Below are 20,791 nucleotides of genomic sequence, written 5' to 3' on the forward strand. Positions count from 1 at the left end.
GAAAGATAAAACCAAAGCTAGCCGGGATGCTTGGGTAAAAATCCTAAAAGTGTACGTCAACTCACGAGGCTTCAACTCGTCTATTAACTGCTAACTGAATGAGAATATACTGACCGATATTTCGGAAAATCAAACCAGCTAAAACTTTCTGAATTAATTGAAAGGCCAATAGGTTTTTCACCATTGAACCAGCAAGCATACGGCGGGGACAGGGTAAGAAGATTTTCAAGCTCAGAGAGCACACATTCATTAGACAAAACTTTTTCGCCTCCGAGGGGACCTAATTCTTACTTATGCCCTGTTTGAACAAAGCTTGGCAAACAGGTTTTTTGCCGTTTACCCAGCAAACACACGGCGGGGAGATAACAAGAAAATTTTCAACCTCAGAGCACACACACTCATTAGACAAAACTTTTTTCCATTTCGGGTAGTAGGTGCGTGGAATGACTTTCCTCCGACGGTTGTTCACGCTCCCTCTAGAACCCAGTTTAAAAGGCTATTAGACATTTATTTATGGGAATCCTCGCGCTGGCGAGCATACTGCCCCGCGCTGAGGACATAAAGAGCAGTGCTACACCCTTTTTTCACTTTTGCCTTTCAGGTGAACGACAGCCGTTGAACGACAAGAACGTAACCGACCCGGGAAACTTGGGCAAACGCCTCGGTCCGTGTATAATTCCGTGAATCAGCGACACCAGGAAAACACAAATCAACAAAATGTGTGGGACACCAAGTGTTCCGTGCTCTGCGATGCGACTTGGCCGAAGCCTGGAGTTACTGCTCAACATGAAAAGGCCTCATTGTGCTCGATACTCTGGAAAACTAAAACTTGAGACTGGTTTTCGTTTGAATAATTCAAGTCACCGTTTCCCGTCCGTAAATATAAACAACGCGATTTTAAAATTAACGAAGCATGTGGAAAATAACGTAAATCAATGTCATGCCATCAAAACAAGGAATTACAAGTATTGAACAAAATCTCACGATCTGCGTCCGTCTTCGACCGATGTCAACAGAAGAAATCAAGAATAATGCCCTAAGAACCTGCTACAGAGTCGACGAGAAGGCAAGTCTCATACTAAATTAAAGTACACATAGTGCACAGAAGCAGAATAAATAGAAACACCACGTTTCTGACACGCATTAACCATTTCTTCACCAGGTGGTTCGTATTTCTATGGGCTACCACAAACGTATGCCTATATGATCCTATAGAATCATACAGGCATACGTTTGTGGTATACAGATCTAGTGTATACAGATCTAGTCAGAATCTAGAGGTTCCAACCAAAATAGTTATAATGATATCAATCATCATGGATAGGAGTAAGTAAGATACGATCGCCGAGTTAAGGAACGCATGTCAAGCATCTGAGAATTCAATAAGATAACATCATGATGTCATTTGATGGCATTTGCAAATACCATTCCGGTATCAGTCAAACCGTGACTGCTGAAAATGGTTTTAATCACGGGTTTACCATGTGAGGACTGGAAACGACAGATTTATCGTATCCGGTTATTGTTATTATTCTACCTCAAATTTGTGTCAGGTGGGAAGAATGTTATAGCAGGCGAATTTGTCCGCAGTTTTTGTGAGTACAATGAGGAAACCACATGAAATTCAGGTTGACATATAAAAATTTTGTTACAAAAACGGAAAGAGTTACACAGATAGCCAAATAAGGCAACCGTGGTTCGTCTATCAGAGAGAACACTTAAGTAATCCTTTTGTTTTTTTAAATGTTCCATCCGCGATTCTAGGATTTCATCCCCCCAAGTTTCGACAGCTTGACCATCTACTCGCCTGCACGAAGTGGTAAGGTGATGGAAACAAACGTTTGGAACGTTATAGTGCTTGCAGTGAGAAAAGTATTTCTTCTATGGCCTTATACTTATCCTACTGTCGCGGGGCTGCGGAATATAGTGTACACTATGCGAGTTATTTTATGTGCTCAAATTTGCAAAATCGAGGCCGGCAGTTTAATCTAAATACTTGAGCTTGAAAACTTTCATTGCTTTCTTTATGTGGTAAGACAGCAAAAAATACCACGCATTATTTTCCTCTATATGCTTGAGTGCATTGATTCCACCTATAAAAACACAAAGATTGCTGAACGCCAGTAGGCTACACATTTCCCAAGGACAGCTGCTAAATGCAAGCCTTGAAAGAAGCTGTAGACTCTTCTTCCAGTCAGCACGTCTTTCTCACACAAACTGTCTTTAAAAGATTTCCTCCAAAGTATGTCAGTCCTCTGCAAATAATCATCAAGGCGGTTTAACCAACATTTAACCTATCTGGCAATATACCACAGCAAATGCCACCAACATCCACACAAACACGTTTCTAAAAAAACGTCCTTTGGCCCGAACTGGGTGGTGTAAAATGATTGGTTAAAACTTGTGAAATATTTAGTACTGTTGTTTCCAAGAAACAGCGCTTCCTGAATGATCAAAGCCTAGGAACTAACAGGTACCTCCAGGACTTGGATAGATGTTTGATTTAGTGTATAATTTTGGGCTTACTTGTATCGTGAAACTGGTGGAGTGAAATAATCTGCGACAAAGAGCAAACCGGTATCTTTTAACACAGCTTAAAACACATCAGAATCCTCGAGAAGGCGTTTTGGAAACATCTAAAAAATTTTCATACAAGTATTGTGAACGCATTACGAAGAAAACTATCAGTACATTAGAGACCAAAATAGCTCCTGGCCTTTTTGGTTTGCACAATTTTTCGTACGTTTTTAGCTCGGAAACTGCCATTTTACCTTTCAGGTCCACCCAAGCTTTGCACGACACAATAAGGCTTTTAGAATGCTGAACAATTTGCGCAACTGTGCACCATTTGTAATTATGCACACCATACTACCTTGAGAAGAAGCATTTTTAGCCGTTTTTATAATGTGTGTGCAGGTAGAAACACCATATCACAGTCAGTTTAACACGCTTGAAGGCATCTACAAACCTCTTCTTCAAACAGCATTGCCTTTACACACAGAGTCGAGTAAAACGCCATCAATATAGACTTTTCAGGTTCACAGAAAAGGAAAAACTCAAAATTTTACCATGAAGTCTACTTACACGGGAACCTCGTAAATCTGTTCCGAAATATGAAATATCTTGTATAAACCATCAGATTTAAACTGTTTATTTTATGAACAATATTTTTCCTTCATAAACAACTTATATCGCATTTTGAAAATCCTTCCTCTGAAGACTTCCACATTGTAAATTTAGTTATCAACTTTCCAGTGATTTTCCAAAGTCTCCTTAATTCTAATGAAGAACGCTTCAGTTATTCAAGGTTTAGATGAATTCCTGATTGTTCAGAATTCTTTGGTGATAATGGGCATGCCAATAATTGGGAAAAGTTGTCATCCACTGCCTGTAATCTGTGCCACTCAGCATTTCTCCTCCAAAGAACCTCAAGATTACAAGTATGAAGAAGATTAAATCTATTTTGCAGTCCTACTTCAGCATTTGGCGTGCTTGAGATTGAAAGGTTGTTAGCGCGACCAAAAGACTATTGTATCTCTTTTATCAAGTTCTTGGGCCACAAAATCGACTGGCACATTGATAAGTTGCCTATACCTTACATTAAGAATTACCTAGAATGTGCCTTTTACGCACAAAGCAACTGCTCCAGCTATAATTAAGAACTGCTAAGATAAGCGTGGAGAGAAATCAATAACTCCCTAAATGATACTTTTGACCTGTTCCTTTTTTAATTTCCAAATTTATCGTGTGATCCCGGAAAGGTCGCAATCATTTTAGTTTGCCAACAATCCGAATGCCTAAAAGCAATCGATAGTCACTGACACAAAAGTTTTACACTGTAGTGCACAGAGGGAAAAACCAAAAAATTCAATGAGATATAAAATTTGATTTTCGTCATGCGATTATGGATTATAAGTAACATAATATTCTATTATTTTGCTTGCTATCATACATACATTTTGTCAAGGCTTTGACTTTCCAGGAGAATAACATAAAAATCTTTCAATGTATATATTTTCCTGGTTATGAACTATCTTGTCCGTCGTTGGTAGTCTCACATATTCTGTGATTTACCCTAATAGGTTGTGCACAAATATAGTGAGTCGAGCAACCGTCACAAATCAGCTCTTCACTACTGCGCATTCATTAGGTTTTCAATAGGTGTGAATGTGCCATTGTGACATTTGAATATGTTTTTCTTCTCCGGTAACTGTTTTCCTCATCAAACAACCGTGAATTTAATTGTTTTCCATGAATCAGAAAATCATTTAATAGTACTATCTACCATTTTGGTGACAAGCTGCCATGCTACCTAGAGGTGACACAAAAGCTAAGATGGTGTGAGGCTTCTGAGCTCAGAAAGAAACAGTCGAAGTACCGGGATCGGATTTGGACCACTGACTTACCGGTTGGTAAGTTTGCACCTTAGCCACTGAGTTATCTTTAGCTTAGGCCCAGATGAATACATCTATAAGCCGCTATATGTGATCTCCATTTCGCTGAAAAGTCTTGAACGCAAAACTGATTATCTATCAAGAAGAAAAACAATTCAAGATTGTGGAAAACTAGTGGCGAGGGTGTTATAAAAGACGAACTTAAATCGGTATACTAAAGAATAAAAATTTTTCAATGAGATATTCTGAATTTTCTAGGGCGTTAAAGTGTTGAAAACTTGCTGCAACTGACTTGTTATCAGAATTCGGTACTTCTCTGTGAATATCATCGAGAAAACAGCCAGCAGTTAGTCTCAACTGCTTTGCATTACTACGACCTAGACTATTCGAGTCATCTGTAAGTGATACTGGTTTGGTGCAATAGCTTTTTGGTGAAATTAACTCTTACCACCACCGCCAGGTGTGAAAAAATAACCACTATTTTTTTATTGTGCTTAATTTTTTAATGGTGCTTTCTTTGGGTGCACCGTTTGCATGGTCTTACACCTCAGAACTGTCGGCTGTTTTTCCCACCCGAATTATGTAGTGCTCTGTTCACATAGTGTTCACCCACTACACCCATTACCACTCCCTCAGTTTATTGCATGTTTGCTGTCTTCTAAATCTAACCAAATGAGGTTCGGTTGTTTGCTCCAACTGGGAAAAAATGGGGGATGAAGGTTATATGATCACGGCATAAAGCCTTACGAGAAGCCACTTGTAACCACCTGGTGAATATGGTTCATCATATTTGAGGATATCATTTTATTTCAAAATGACTCACTTTGAAAAGAAAAAACCTCGTAGCATTTAACGCAGCCTCAGTTTACACGTGACAAACGTTTACACTTTTGCTGATTTTTTGTTCCATCATTTGAAGTCACACAGCGACTAATGTCCACCTATCAAGAAGCCTACGCGTTTTTCGTCGTTTGATAGCAGAAGCCATTGAATGGACAGCAAACAATCTCAAAAATGATCTAGATATTCTCTGCAAGATTCTAGTGTACTTACATGACCATGCAGGTGGTGAACCTATGCATGGTGTGTACACGCTTCGTTGCAGCCCAGGGCTGAGAAGTAGATAATAAGCCTCATAGATTCAGGTTGACCGGATTTCTGCATGGCAGGTGTGTAGCTCCCAGAGATCTGCAAAAAGATGATACACTCAGTCATCCATGAGTGTTTGGGAAATTTAATAGATTAATGGCTGGTACATGGTTTGAAACATAACGGCTTCCTTTATGGTGACAAATATCTCATAACAGAAGTAGTGTTATTATCATGGATCCTCAAAATACTGCTGGAATGACAAATGAGTTTTAGCGGTTCTCAAATTTACTGCATTTGCAGAACACATCTACTGACTTACATTACGAAATATGCAAGTTCCTGTTTTTATAAGCGAAAATTAGCGGAAAACTTGGCTGTGGCAACGCGCAAGAATATGCTTCTAGTGGAGTGATGCTGAAATGTGGTCTTTAGTGGTTGTTAGGCCTGTAAGAGGCATAAGGATGCTTGCGGCGTATTACGACATCAGAACTAATTTGGATAACCGACCCAAATGCTTCAGTAAAAAGGTGGTGCTGAATTAATCGGTGTAATGTGATAGTTTTTGGTCTCCCGTACTAGGTATTTGGTTTATCCGCACAGGTCACGCTTTAATATCTGAATGTGTATCCATAAAGCTCTTCAGGAGGAGCATCTCCAGCTACTAATAAGTTTTTGGTGCAGTCCATTTATGTGTGAGACTAGCTGAATTTGCGTCACAGTGTTCGGCAACAACTATATAGCAGTATTTCTAGTATGTCGTTCCTTTTCCTCCGGTTCTCTTATGTGCTTCAAGCACAGGCATCTTGGAAATGCTAAGAAATCCATCGTGTCTTAAGTTTCCTGCTAATCTGGGTTTATTCCTGCGGATTGAAATCTGGTGGTTTATACGCAAATTCTGGGCATTTTCGTACAACAGTTCGAGATAAAAGTGCGCAAGTCGGGATTTTGAACGGGGCTCTTGACAGAGTCAAACTACGATCAGATGAATAACTATCAAATGACATGTTGATTCCCATAGTGAATCACCATGGTCTAGTTGTGCAGAGCTGAGAAATGTCTAATGATTTCAGAAATTTTTCTCAACAGTCCCATTCGTTTTTTCTTCCGTTTCTTTCTTGTATTTTTTAAATTTATGATTCAAAAGAGTCACCATACAGTGGTTTGTTCATTACAGTACTGAAAGTGTTTAATGGGGGTTTTGCCTCGTAAGCGCAACTAATTTATACTAAAAAGTCGTCTCATAATTACCGGAAATCATCAGCAATGTGCATCTCACCAAACCCCGGAGCAGTCTCGAACTCACAGACACTCGGCTGGAATCTTAAACGCAAATCTCCGGCCACGAGCGGCTGATCAACAGTCTGATTATGTAAGTTATCTGGCGGATGGATGAAATTTGCCCGATGAGTGAAACTTCGTCGCCTGAGGGTCAGTCAGCACGTATGACCACGTAATTGATAGACGAGTGGCACTATGTCCTGGCTGAATGCTAATTAGTGGTACTGCTGATTAGAAGTACGTGTCTGAATGGTCAAGCATTCAGTCTACTGGTCAGAGTTTTGCGGGTCTATGCTGCTTGGAATTTTGTCAGATGAATATTGATGATGTTTTTCATCGAGGAGGAAACAGCTGTACAGTGCTTCTCGGCCTTTTAGCACATGTCATCTCCATTTACAAGACGAACTCACCATCCACATTTCATCGAGAGGAAACAGCTGTACAGTGCTTCTCGGCCTTTTAGCCCATGTCATCTCCATTTACAAGACGAACTCACCATCCACAATCTTCAAATCTTCTAGTATTGTCGGCATACTGAAACTATGCTAAATGCTTACAACTAATTGTTATATGAGCGTTTGGTTTTTCGCTAATACGGACCAAAGAAATTCACCAACGCTTTCAGGTATCCTGGAAATACACCATTCGTTATAAGCAACATCTGCTAATCTGAACTGTTTCAGCGCAGACACTAATAACTCAATGATTTCTGTACAATTCTCCCCTTTTAGCTTATTTCCTTGGTCGATCCAGCGGATGAAGGAGATGGGGGCCTACGATCAAAACGAAATCGTAATCGCGAGTATACTTTTGATCACGCATTTGACGAAACCTCGACGCAAGTAGGTCATCAGAATTCCAGTAGCCACAGCATACATTTCTTCTCTTCTCAGGAGGAAGTATTTCGGCTCACCACGTTCAGTCTGATTGAACATGTTGCCAATGGATTCAATGCAACCGTTTTCGCCAGCGGAAGTACAGGTAAGCAAAGCTGGCTACGTCTAGAGTGCAGACAAAAAGTGAAATCAAACATGGCACGGTAGCCTTTTTCTTTGTTTCCATGATCGCTAATGGATGAGTACTTCACTAGTTATTCGATAATCAGAGCTCAATTAGCAATTGTTCTTGGTGTTTGCGAATTGATAGTTCAATATAAGAACACTGAGATATTTATAACAAGCAAATATTCACAAACGGAATGCTTAGGGGAGTTCAGCATGCAGACAAAGTGAATGTCCCTTGTATACAAATTGCAAGACCTTTTTTCTTTTTTGATCTATTCCATTTTCACACTAATGATGAACCCTTCTGTATTTCTTGGAAATAGTCTGCAAAAAATTAGTCCACTAATTTATAGACACTACCAATAGAGTGCGTCTCATAAGACTACATATGGCGCTAATCCGTATAGGTTTGTTAATGCATTTCAGTGGCAATATTAATTAATTGTCTGCAGTACTCATTTGAGGCGGCTAAAACAGCACGCGTTCCAGCAACTCTTCAACGATAAATCCGCACGCGAGCCGCGAGTGAGTGACCGAAATTGGAGTTAGGGTGCAGAATATAGACTTCTGAATACCAAAAGATATACATGTAGGCGTATTAGGTGATATGGCTGCGCTTTTTACGCAAAACATAGAGCGATTTTGAACATCATTGCGTCGAAAAACAAACGGTTCGAGCACATATGTTGAGTAAGTGATACGATATGGCATATGGCATATGATAATCTTGGAAAATGATAGAACAAGTGATGTTACAGAAATTTACTATTACCCATTGCAACTAGATGTATCATGCGGTATCAACAATGAACAAACTGGATTTTAATTCTCAAGCAGGCAGTTACTCAGATGTTTTGGGTTAAGATTCTATTACTCTACTTTTCCACACGATAGAACCCATTAGATAAAACATTCCTTGTAGAAGACAGCCTTGGTGATAGGGGAAATTCCCACATAGCAACCTCTTTTTCCTCTACTCAATCCTTTCCCGTAACCATCTATGAGGACAAACCTCCTACTTCTCATGAGTAGAGAGTTGTTCTCTAAGAGGCGGTACTGCAACAAAAGACGTTCAAAGCAATAAATCCATGTTTACTCATCTACAGCTAAATTGAATGGTTGCTATCGCAAGCACTGTTGAAGTAGATTCCTTCAATGGCAACTGAACTAGACTCCGTTCGGCTGATGATTTGGCGTGAGATAAACCCATGGCACCATTCTCAATAACATGTCACCATTTTATTGCGGAGAGAACCTGAGGATGTTGAAACCAGGGATGATACCACGGATGAGAACGCAATTCTTATAACGTCGTGGATGAGTACCTTTTTCTGTTGTGCATGGGAAATCTCCTTCCAAATCACCTCACTTCGTACATCCAATTCAAGGCTAGACAGGTGGCACCAAATAACATGATTCCGTTTACATACATGGCGCAGAGCAACGCTTTTTGTACCGCAGTCCACCACGTCGCATTAGCACTTCGTAAACACAGGCTTGACAAATTATTGTGTACTCAGTTATTCTGTCTCAGATGAGGCAAAATATTTCAACACATATATTGTACGCTCCTGTACGACTCGGATTCCATTCCGTAGGTGCAGGAAGTGCACGATACGTTCCCCATTAGCTACCTCATTATCCTACCAAAAGTGGCCACCCCGTTGAGGCATTCGTTAAGGGTAGTTGATCAGGATTGTAGTGGTGAATATTCATTTGTTCTGTTGTAAAATTTTCTAAGTCGCCATAAAATAATGTTGCAAACTTTGCTATCTATCTATATAGCTGTGTATTTATCGAGAAAACTGCATTCTAAATAAAGTGAAACTTGGGTACGTCTGCCTTTCATCAGTAGTCAGCATGGGAGAGAACTGAAGGTTTTTCCAGGTCACTCAAGCAAATGGTAGCCGCCCCAGATTTGTAGACAATGTAAGTGATGTCGCAAAAAGACATGTTGGTGAATAGAGATGTATGTAAAATCTTGTAAAGCGTGGAACAAAAATCTTCTGAATAATCCCTTGTATGCAATAAATTCCATGCAAATGATAAAATCATCTCGGCTGCGTCGACAGGTTCTGAGGGATCCAGCAAAATACACTGATTGGCATGCCAATTTGGTTTTCACGGGAGACTCGTTTGGAACCCAGCTAAATCTCTCGTTGATAATGTTTTTAATTTCGTGAAATTTGGGTTTAAGTAGAACATGAGACTGACGGAAACTCGGGGACTACGCCTACCTGATGAGCCCCAAGAAGAACAAGGCCGGTCGTGGGCTATCGACGAGTTTACAGCAACTCTATGAGTAGTGAATTACGTCCGTAGTTTTCCTTTTCTTCTAGCTCGTTTGTCGTGAACGAAAACCAGATGAACTTTGAGACTTGTGCTAATTGTTTACACCGGTAATTTCTAAGAGCTTATGAAACATACATTGGCTGGCATGTTTTATAGCAAACCTGAAGGATTCAGAAAACACTTAATGGGAATCCTGTCACACATGTGAGAACATTCTCAGTGCAGTCGATCCATTTTTGGAAAAAAACTCCTGAATGGGTTTCCTAATAGTGTTGTGACTTTAGTTATTCTCACAAAACTGTTTTCATGAATAGTAATTTGATAAATCCTGTCAAAAAGTTCTTGTAGATTTTAAGTTCGAAACTTGAGAATGAACAACAGAATCACGTATTTGGTCCGCGAAATTTATAAAACTAGTCTGTGAGGCAAAAAGTTGTGTTTTTGAAATACCTACTTTGAAGAAATTCGACAGAACCTCTCTTCTTTAACGCATCTTTTCCGAATTGAGTCGTTTTTACACTGAGGGCACAGCGATGAGGAATGGGGCATTTGAATCGCATAGCCTAGGTTTCTGCTTACGGTAGGTTCTAGCAAGAAATGCATTGGTCTTGGTTTGTATGCGCGACCGCACGTATGTAACAAAACTTTTCCTTCCTCCATAAATAATTTTCAATATTAAGTTCGACCCTAGCCATATGACAATGCTATGCGTACAAAATGTTATTCCATTGCTATAGTTACCATGAAAGCACCTGCTGTTCAACAGTTGGAGTTTACCACAACCTGGCTGTCTGTATACTGATACAGCGGTTGTACGGTGAAAGTAACATTACGTGAGTAACGATCATCAAATCTGGTCACGTGTTCAAATCTGAAGGAACAAAACAGTAGAGAGCATCATTGGAGTTTCATCTTACATAATGCCCAATGCAATTGTTTGCCAAAAACCGGTGCTAACAGTCGTAACTGCACTTGTTAACTGGGGTGTACCTTGTCGAAGAAACAAAGCAACACATACCAAACTTGGTCGTTGTTTCCGAACTAGCGAAATTCACGCAGATAAACCCGAAATTGTTTTGGCACTGGGCTTCTAGGCTACTGTCTGTTTGCACATGCAAACTAAACCAGGTTACTACTAATTTTATTTAGGTTACTCGGTTTGACTATGACGATTGGTAAAATTTTATCGTAGAATATTCAGCTTTCTTGTGAACCTTTTATCAAGCAAACCGACTGCAACTTTTGTTGGGAAATTTAACCAAAATTGAGGAGATTCCCAAACGTCTGAGCTACACGAATCTAGAACAAAGATGATGCTTCATCGACTGACTGGCTATAAAACAGAGACTCGTATGCAGGTGTCTTGTTTTCTTCTATGTGTGTGTTATGACAGCAATGGGCACCAGTTCAAAAATTACGATTATGGGTCTAAACATTTTGAAATCGCTCTAAAACACAAATCTAAATGTAAAGATCAAAGTAACTACTACGAGAGGTGACGACAAGCAAAAAGATGCTCGGGCTTGCATACGAGGAACCACCAAGGATATTCTGAGAAGTGAATTTCTGAGGAAAGTATATCTATAGATAATAAAACGGGAGTCGAAAAAGGATGGTTCACATTGGATGTACAATATTTTGCTAATTATTTAAGACCATCAAAACGTGAGTTCTGCGGCTATGAGAAATATACTCTCACAAAAGCGTTTTCGAATGACAGAGACAAACTTCCCTCGCTCAGAAAAGTCACCGTTCTGGTAGAGCTTTTTTACTGCGGACACAAAAACTTGCATTTTCAAAGTACTCAGCTTACGGAAATTTCATTTTAAAAGAGCAATGGCATTGATAACTAGATGTGTTCACTACATAGACACCTTGGTCTAGTTTTGGAAACGTATTGCGATCCAAAACCAGAAAACCTACATCATTACTGCATCCAGCCGGTTACGCATGCTCGTCTATTTTAGCAAATATGCACTCATTTGCAAACTAACTTGGTTTTTCGAGTGACTCAACTGGAACTTGTGGTGTTCTCAGGCAACTGAATGTGCTGCACCAGGCCGCCTCATGTTTCAGTCGCTACGATATTCGAGATATCGTGATACATATATATCTTTTGCAATGCACTACTCGTAAGGTTGCCGAAAACTCCTCCACGACTGGCTTCACCTTTGTGGGGGCTTATCAGGTAGGCGCAGTCCCCGTCTACCTCATGTTCTTCTCGAAACTAAATTGCTCCTCGGTTTTGTTTAAATCTTTTGCACCGCTATTAATACTTAGATCAGGGGTAGAGTGTGGTGGAGTTTGTTAAATATGCCACAAAGCATTCCATCATGAATGAGGATTATCTGTTGGGTGTAGTTCTAGTTACTATTTTGGAGAGTTCATTACAATATCACACAGCCAGTAACGGCGTTATAATTCCAGTGTTTTGTTCACTTTTTTCTCGCTGACCGGGGAAGACAGAATGTTGTGTCAACAAGTATATATTATGGCTGTATCCAAGGCACCTACTTCAGTATCAGTAAATAGAAGGTGCATCGTTTGCATGTGTCAGGTCGAGAGTGTCGCCAATATTCTTCCGAAAACTCTATGCATCAGCAAGTGGTTGGGATCAGGAGCATTTGATGAGTACTTCTTCTGGACTGTGCCGAGGAATAATTTTTTCTCTCAGTCATCAGCTTAACTGTATTGCATGCCTTGCTTTCCTGGTAGTCACTCATGACCTAAAATCAGCTGGATAATTTAGACGTCATTAATTAATGAATATCTTTTTTGTTCATGTATTTGTTAATGCAACTGTGTGATTTACGCCCATATAGTCCATATCCAATGATGGGAAGCAGCAGAACCGTTTGTAGGCATCCGCTTGATTTACGCCATACAACCACCGAGCACAAAAATTGTAGCTAAACACCTTTACCATCAAAGTTTCCCTGTGATCTTGTCGATCTCCAAGTGTTGCACTGATTTGTAGATAGCTCCCCAATTATAAGCGCCACTCCTTCATATTCAGGTATTACATTTCAGGAAAGCCGAATCTTGACAAAATGGTAGTCTTTGCTGAATTTCACCCTTTCCAGTCATAGATAAAGCCCGAAAAATTCAATTTGACTGAATAAAGTCTCCCAGAATGATCTTAATGTTACTCGCTAAGTGTTAAAAGTCAAACCGCATACACTCATGCACCTGTTAATCATGTGGAACTCTCAAAAGTCACACAGTTGCAAAAAATCTCAGAAACCCTGACGAAAAACATACTATTCTGTCTTTAGACGAGTCACAACGTAGGAGAGGAGCCTCATTTCACAAATCATTTGACAAAACAGAGGAGATTAAAGCCGGGGGCAATTAAGCAAAGCTAAGTGTGGTATTCTCGCAAATAATCCATCAGAATATGTTGCCATATGTATGGGGCTCTAGATTTTATACGCAATTGTTTATACTAAAATGTTGGGCAACAGATGGAGTATCGCTGGATAAATCATATGGTCCACATTCATGCAAGTCAGCCCAATCTTGGCACAAGATGGTCTCCTTATCAACCCCATGGTGGTCAAACATCGGTTGAAACCTGTCATTATTAGCTTTTTATACACAGTTTGCCACAGTAACTCGTTTTAGACAGATGTGTCAACTTTGTTATATTCATTCTTCCCTCGTCGGATGTAGGCACAGAAATAGAATAATATTAAATACGAGCACCACCCAATCAAGAGGAAAGAATGCCTTGATAGATGATGGGTGGACAAGAGATTAATAAACACATAGGACAACTTTTTACTGTAGTACAGGTCTTTAGCAGCAGGCTTTTGTACGACTCAGGGGAATTGGAGCTTTGTGTGAGAGTAGGACATAATCAGATACATTGATTGGGCTTCTTTACGGGTCTCCCACACCACAAACCCAATGCATACCAGCGGACGAACTTTGGCTAGGTAGTTCTCCCAAGAGGTGGATGACGTTTAGTCACTAGGGCCCCCAGAATACGTGTAAAGTTCCCACAGCACTGCTCTTTGTGCCAACTCCCCAGTGCGTTCCCCCGCCATGATAAGTTTTTCGCAAAGCTCTAACCAACAACAGTGTGAAACAGAAAATCCGGTTCCTTTGATGAAAAGTTGTTGAGTATACATGGTACATGCCCCAGCGATATCAAGAAGATAGACTTTATATCTGCTTTTTTGGTCCGGATTCACTATCAACCATTATCGTGAGCATCTTCCAGAAGCGGACATACGAAATACATGCTACTTCTCATTTCGTTACGGGACACCGGTGATCAGTTTTATGAAGACGCTTAGTAGTTCCAAGCCAGCCATCAACGCTGCTCACAACGTTTTTGGCCAGCCCGAATGGTTTCCGTTCTGGTTTCACTACCTGTCTGTTTTGAAAATGCTTTAGAATGATGATCAAAGAGTGGGACAAACAATCAAAATATAATTGTCAGGGAACATGAACAGATAACCGATAAGACTGCAGTTGTTTACAATGTGTTATAGTGGTGACAAATCTCCATCAGTTATTGTGCAAACCTAAAAATTTTCTACGGAAGACAGTGTTCTGCTCGAAGGAATTATGTTTTTAGGAACTGAGTAGGCTTTTTATTTCAGTATCATTTTTCGTACAGAACGTACGACTCTCTTCCAGATGGAGTGACCTGAAAAACAAGTCAACGCGTAATTTCCGTGCGCAAAAGAAGTCTTCAGGTCGAAGTAATGACTCGATCGATAAAAATTTTGGGACACTCTTTGTGAGCCGGTCGTCTTACCTGTTTCTGATGAAACACCCAAACGCAGCCTCAGAAATACCTGACAGGGTTCCTGTCATACGTTCAGTGATTTAATGAACCACGCCCATCTATCCACCCATTTTTGATGAATTTCGATGTCCACTTACGGGGACATAACAGGAATAAAACGTAATCAGTCTGATCATAACTTCATATGTTTACCGACCGTTTCTGGTTTGCTGTCTTTATTTAAAAGCATCTGTTGGTAAAGACAAATTACGAATGTGGAATTGTCACGATACAACCAAAGAGTGCACACTTACTTAAAACAGGTTAGCGTGCGTCTTGGCCGTTTTCTGATTAGACCACTGTAAACAAGCGAAACCAGTCTGGCTTTTAGTACCGTCCAATTTATTGGATCTACATGGTTCGACCGTGTATGAGGAGGATTCCCCCTCGATCTGTTGTGTACATCAAAATGCGAACCATTTCTCTTGACCATTTTCGATGTATCCGTCTTCTCGAAAGTTTTTTTCAAATGTGTTCGCGGTCTATTTAGGCGATGTTTGGTGATGCACCCCTAACAGCAACGCGTATGCAGTTTCAAAAATTGAGTCAGCAAACCTGTGAAATCTAGTGATGGACGATGAAACTAAAGCCTGCGGTGCGCAACAGGTTACTCATTCAGTTTGGAATTATGTCTCAATTTTTCCTACCAAGGTTCAGGAAAAACACATACCATGGTGGGCACAGATCGTGATCCTGGTATCATGGTACGAGCTATGGATGAGTTGTTCAACTACATGATCCAGACTGAGGAGGAATACACCTACCGTGTTAGTATGGCTTATATGGAGCTATACAACGAACTTATTCGGGATCTTCTCAATCCAGGACCCGATTTTCTCGAGTTACGCGAAGACAGCAAGGGGGTCCAAGTGGTTGGCTTGTATGAGGTGGAACCGACAAATCGCGATGAAGTAAGTCATAATAACTGCGCAGTAACTTTTGGTAGATGTGAGGCTCTTACTATGTTTGACGGAGCAATATTTCCAAAAAAAACGGAAATTTTATAATTTGACCTCCGAAAGATTTTGATCAATGTTTTCTGGGTTTATGTGATCTGAATGAGAGTTTTAATCATTTTTCTGTATGAGCCACTGTACATCTTAACCACTTTATGTTAACTCGAGGAACTCATTTCCTGAAAGTGCATGAGAGATTATTTTACTGGGTATAGTTCTTCAGAAGACACCGTCTTCGCGTTTCGGCCCCAGTCACTGTACTCCGAGACCTTGTTTTGGCTATATTCGTCTCCCAAAAATGATCTGGCCATTATATTTCTGATTCGACTACTTTGTATAATCCTTGAAGGAATTTAAATTGAAGCCAATACCCGCAGTCCGCTCAATCAGTGTCTAAAGTATAGGGTGCTTGTTTTATCACGCTTGCCTGCTCAAACACAGCCAGATATGATACTGATCAAGTAAAAAGCAGCTATTTAAAAAAATTTGCACACATTTAGAAGGTTTGAAATGGCTAGCGCCATGATCGCGCATCACAACAAGCTACGGTGAAACAACCAAGACGTTCTAATTACAGACTGAAAAATATCACATCAAGGTTTCCATCCAACAGTTAGATCTTCTCTAGGTCTCAGTTCTGTGTAAAAAGGCATCTGATACAAACCGTACTCAACTATCAAATATCGATTCACGTGACGTTTCAGCATCCGGCCAGTCCTGATGACCAAATACGCTTTGATAGTGATTTTAAGGGCTCTTCTGTTCAAATCTTTATTCAACACAGAATTCGATAAAAAGCGCTTCATTCAAATATTAGCCATAAATGAAAATGGGACTATTTTTTTCAAATTCTGAAGTATTTCCAATCTACGTCATTATGTATGCACACAGCTGATGTTTTGCTTTTCTGTCCCACAGGTTTTCAAGCTGTTGCAACGAGGCAATCTCAATCGGACCACAGAACCGACGGCAGCCAACATGACAAGTAGTCGATCCCACGCAATACTGCAAATTACTGTCAGGCAATCCCCACGCACTCCGTCCATTCAGGAGGAACTACGCATTGGAAAATTGTTCCTCATTGATTTAGCCGGATCGGAGCGTGCGTCCAAAACTTTGAACCGTGGAAAAAGAATGACTGAGGGAGCACACATCAATAGGTCCTTACTGGCTCTAGGAAATTGCATCAACGCCTTGTGTAAGTTCCACTTGGACAGAAAAATAAAGGCGTGTGAATGTTTGGTTAGTAGCCAAGCATTCAGTACACTAACATCAGAGCATAATCAACCGAATTTACATGCACTGTTAAATTTCTCTCAGCAGTTTGTACAAATTCTGCCCTCAGCATGATTGGATTTCCGGTTTGGTGGTGACTCTTTCCAGTATAAACACACCTTCAGTTGGGATGTATTTTCCTTTGTCTAGCGGACACAAGCAACCGGAAATTCGTGAACTATCGCGACAGCAAGCTGACACGACTGTTAAAAGACTCATTGGCTGGAAACTGTCGTACAGTTATGATTGCACACATCAGTCCGAGCAGTTGGCAATTTGACGAGACGTGCAACACACTTGTCTACGCCAACCGAGCAAAGAGCATCAAGACGAAGGTAGGGTGTTTCACAACGTATACGCCGTTTCCATATTTTCCAAAATTATCAGAATACATTTCATATGTTAGTAACTGTACTTAAGATCTCTGCGCTCCCTATCACAGTTGGCCAGACCTGTCCAGTTGAGGTTAGGTTCGATCAGTTAGTTAGTAAATATGTCTTACCTCTCAGGTGACATAATACACACAAAAGAAAATCAGTTGTGGGTTTTGCTGAAACGCATCCTTTCACGGTCCAACACATGATAATTCTTCGGTAATGTCCCATGTAATGTCATATAATATCATACGCACGTAAATAAATTAAGGAAACACGTGTGACAATAACATGTGAGATGACCATGGCCTGTTAGTTTCTGCTGAAAATCTACAGGTCATGTCCTTATACAAAAAGAACTATTGAACTGTACTTCGCTTACCACCAAATGAGTCATTCATGAGGAGATATATCTAAAGATACCATAGACACTGATCCTTTCTGGGATCTGTTTTTCCTTTCTAGAGGCAGCAGGAGCTTCTGTTGGCAAATAAGTAACTTGATTACTTGTTTTGTGGTCCTCTTTAGAGGTGTCCTTTTATGTAGAGACGCGTGTCATCTGAGAAAGAAGCGAACTTCCCCAGATTGGTTGCCTGTTTCTACTTACCACCAGGGGCATTTTGGAGGCTTTGGTTTATTTATATAAAAAAATATTTTGAGGCCACACTTCATTCATGTAAACTACACGTAAGTCATTCAGTGGACAGGTATAGTCAGTTGTACGTCAAGTCGATTTTGTGCAGAACTAGTAGTGAAAGATGTGTGCCCAGGAATTGTTGGTAACTAAGGTAGTGGATCACATATGCTTGTGCAATCACAGAAGACGATCACTAAACGAGGCGTGTTTACCGTTTGCGATCCGATTTCCAATGAACCCCTAGGAAGTGAGTGTTTTGGCGGTATTAATTACCCTACCTATTCAATAATCCATGCTTTTAAAAGCCAAAAGAACGGGTCGAAGTTTTTGTTACGTTTGTAAGTATAGTAATGAGTAATGGAAATTGAATTCTGCCCTACTGTCTTTGAGGGTTTTTTGCCAACCAACAACAGTCTAATGCGGAATCTTCCCCCATAGACAACCATGTAGCGTTGTGTAAAACCATTGCATTTATATCTACATAGACGCACTCGTGTGTATATACTCATGTGCAAATTAAGTTGGTGTTAAAACCTGACTTACAAAATTATTAGCTAAAGCTTTTCTTACTGTATTCTTCAACTGAACGTGCTGCAAAAACGTAGTTTATTGTTTCTTTTGGTATCATATTCAATATACTGTTTCACAAATACCTGATGAGCTTCAAGAAAGACAATACCTGTAGTGGGTCTTCAAAGAGTTTTCCTAATCAGTCCTCTAGAAATTTCTTAGTCCAAATCAGTAGATTTGGTGTTTCACAACCGTGCTACGGCCGCAAAAGTTTTCGTGTATTCTTAGTGGTGAGGGTCGGTTTGGCGCCATAACTGAATGTTCAAATTAAACACGCGATTTTCGAATGTGCATTAGGATAGTATCGATCACTAGCCGTGAATTTTAAATCATCATCAGGATGTTTATTTGCAGTCTGAGGTTTGAACGTTAAGTAGAATTCCGAACTATTTTCACAGTTGTAAGGTGTCATAACCGTTGACCTCCAGTGTTAGGTTTTGGAGTTTTGCTGGTTGAAATAATCTATCAGCAGCCCAGCCGTTAATACGAGTACTATTTCGCGGATTCCAAGTGCCGGATACTCTTTTTAACAAACATCTAACAAGTCTACTCGGTCACCAAGTGTTTTCTTGATTTCGTCGTAGACAGCTAAATTAGATTCGGCTTCAACTCATGGTAGCACTGAACACATTTCTCTTAGAGGGTAATAATTATCCGAGAGAAGCAATTCATGCTACTTGGTAGATTCGTTTCACTTGTATTCGATAGTGTGGATGAATCATTGTCAATTGAGCATTCGAGTGACTTCCGTCAACACGTGACCACGTGATGCGGCTCCAGGGATTTCAGGATGAGTGGCTCTATATCCTGTTCAAGTTGGAGTTAATCACGATACTGTTCAGCCGCTCGTGGCATTAAGCTAAGTGTTCGTACCGTTAGCTGAAATGTCGCGGGCTCAAAACATCATGGATTTTAGCAAGGGACACACTGGTGATAACTGCAAATGAAAATGAAATTTAGGTTCAGCGGTTTCGGTTAGACTTGCCTAACTTACGGGATGAAATGTTCATTCAAAATTTCATTGTTGAATTGTTTCCCTAAATACAACCATGTTTCCGCAAAGCTTTTGGAACTATGCAAATAACTATCCGAACTGGGCCTGATCCCGGTAAACAAATATAGCGCCACGCAGTTTGGACCGTCTGGTTGATCATTCATGGTTTAACCTACTCAACCTCCACTGAGTCTTTAGAAGCTGAGAATTGCGCTCAGTTTCCAGACCATTCAGCTCTTCGCCGCTTTTTCGCTCGGATGTACACACATGCGCGCCTGCGTTTGCCGCACGCATTATTGGATTAGAAACAACATACGGTGCTTTTTCATTGGGGTTATGGTGTGACAGGCAAATATAAATCACGAACTCAACCTCACTCAGTCACGGACCGGATAACTCACAGGCATAGAAGTATCGGGCAATCAGGGCTGCATAGTTTATTTGATGTCAAGGTGGAACAGAGAGACCGGTTGAGTTGGGACTAGCAGAATGCTGATTTACAACATCAGCGGAAACGAAAACTTCTCTTGAAATTAAAGGCGATTTTACGCATTATGATTGAGACACGTTCGCAAATAGCAGTTTCAGAGAACTTAGCGAATACACACTCATTTGCAAACATATATTTGTACTGCTCATAAGGTTGCTGAAAATCCATCGAGAGCCCACGACCGGTTTCGCCCTTCTTGGGGCTCATCAGGTAGGCGCAGCGCAGTCCCCGAGTTTCTGTCAACCTTATGTTCTACTTGAAACCAAATTGGACCGATTTCGAGAAATACACTCATTTGCAAATCAATTTGGTTTCCACGTGAGACTCAACTGAATCTCTCGTTTGTGATATTCTACAACTGAATGTGCTGCTATTTCTTTTGTTTCACGTTCCGAAATGACGCGTTAGAAAAGTGGCTTAGCCGTATACTTTTCACTGCAAGGTGTTTGATCAGAGCTGCGCCGGTTAGCTGCACCCCGGTTGACAGCTGAACAGCATTCGACTGACCAGCGCTGCAGTTTTTCCTGTTTTGTTAGAACGGCCAATAAACTGGGTCACTGTTTAATGGCTAAGCAGATCGCGAAACAGACAGTTGGTGGTGTGGTGGTGGGACGATGTTGCAAATCAGGACATCAGT

At 40.5% G+C, this 20,791-nt stretch overlaps 1 protein-coding gene across 1 annotated transcript in view; it reads left to right on the forward strand.

Annotated features, from left to right (window-relative positions):
* Positions 1-940: 940 nt before the first annotated feature.
* The window catches only part of T265_08466 (hypothetical protein), a gene marked incomplete at both ends in the record, with an annotated part of 60,787 nt that continues 40,936 nt past the window's right edge, over positions 941-20,791 (forward strand). The window contains 6 exons of the mRNA XM_009174278.1: positions 941-1,054; positions 7,496-7,745; positions 12,198-12,248; positions 15,510-15,769; positions 16,733-17,012; positions 17,240-17,424. Of these exons, the coding sequence (XP_009172542.1) occupies positions 941-1,054; positions 7,496-7,745; positions 12,198-12,248; positions 15,510-15,769; positions 16,733-17,012; positions 17,240-17,424 (1,140 nt within the window). The remainder of the gene's footprint in view (positions 1,055-7,495; positions 7,746-12,197; positions 12,249-15,509; positions 15,770-16,732; positions 17,013-17,239; positions 17,425-20,791) is intronic.

This window comes from Opisthorchis viverrini, assembly GCF_000715545.1.
Source record: "Opisthorchis viverrini unplaced genomic scaffold opera_v5_218, whole genome shotgun sequence".
Taxonomy (NCBI): domain Eukaryota; kingdom Metazoa; phylum Platyhelminthes; class Trematoda; order Opisthorchiida; family Opisthorchiidae; genus Opisthorchis; species Opisthorchis viverrini.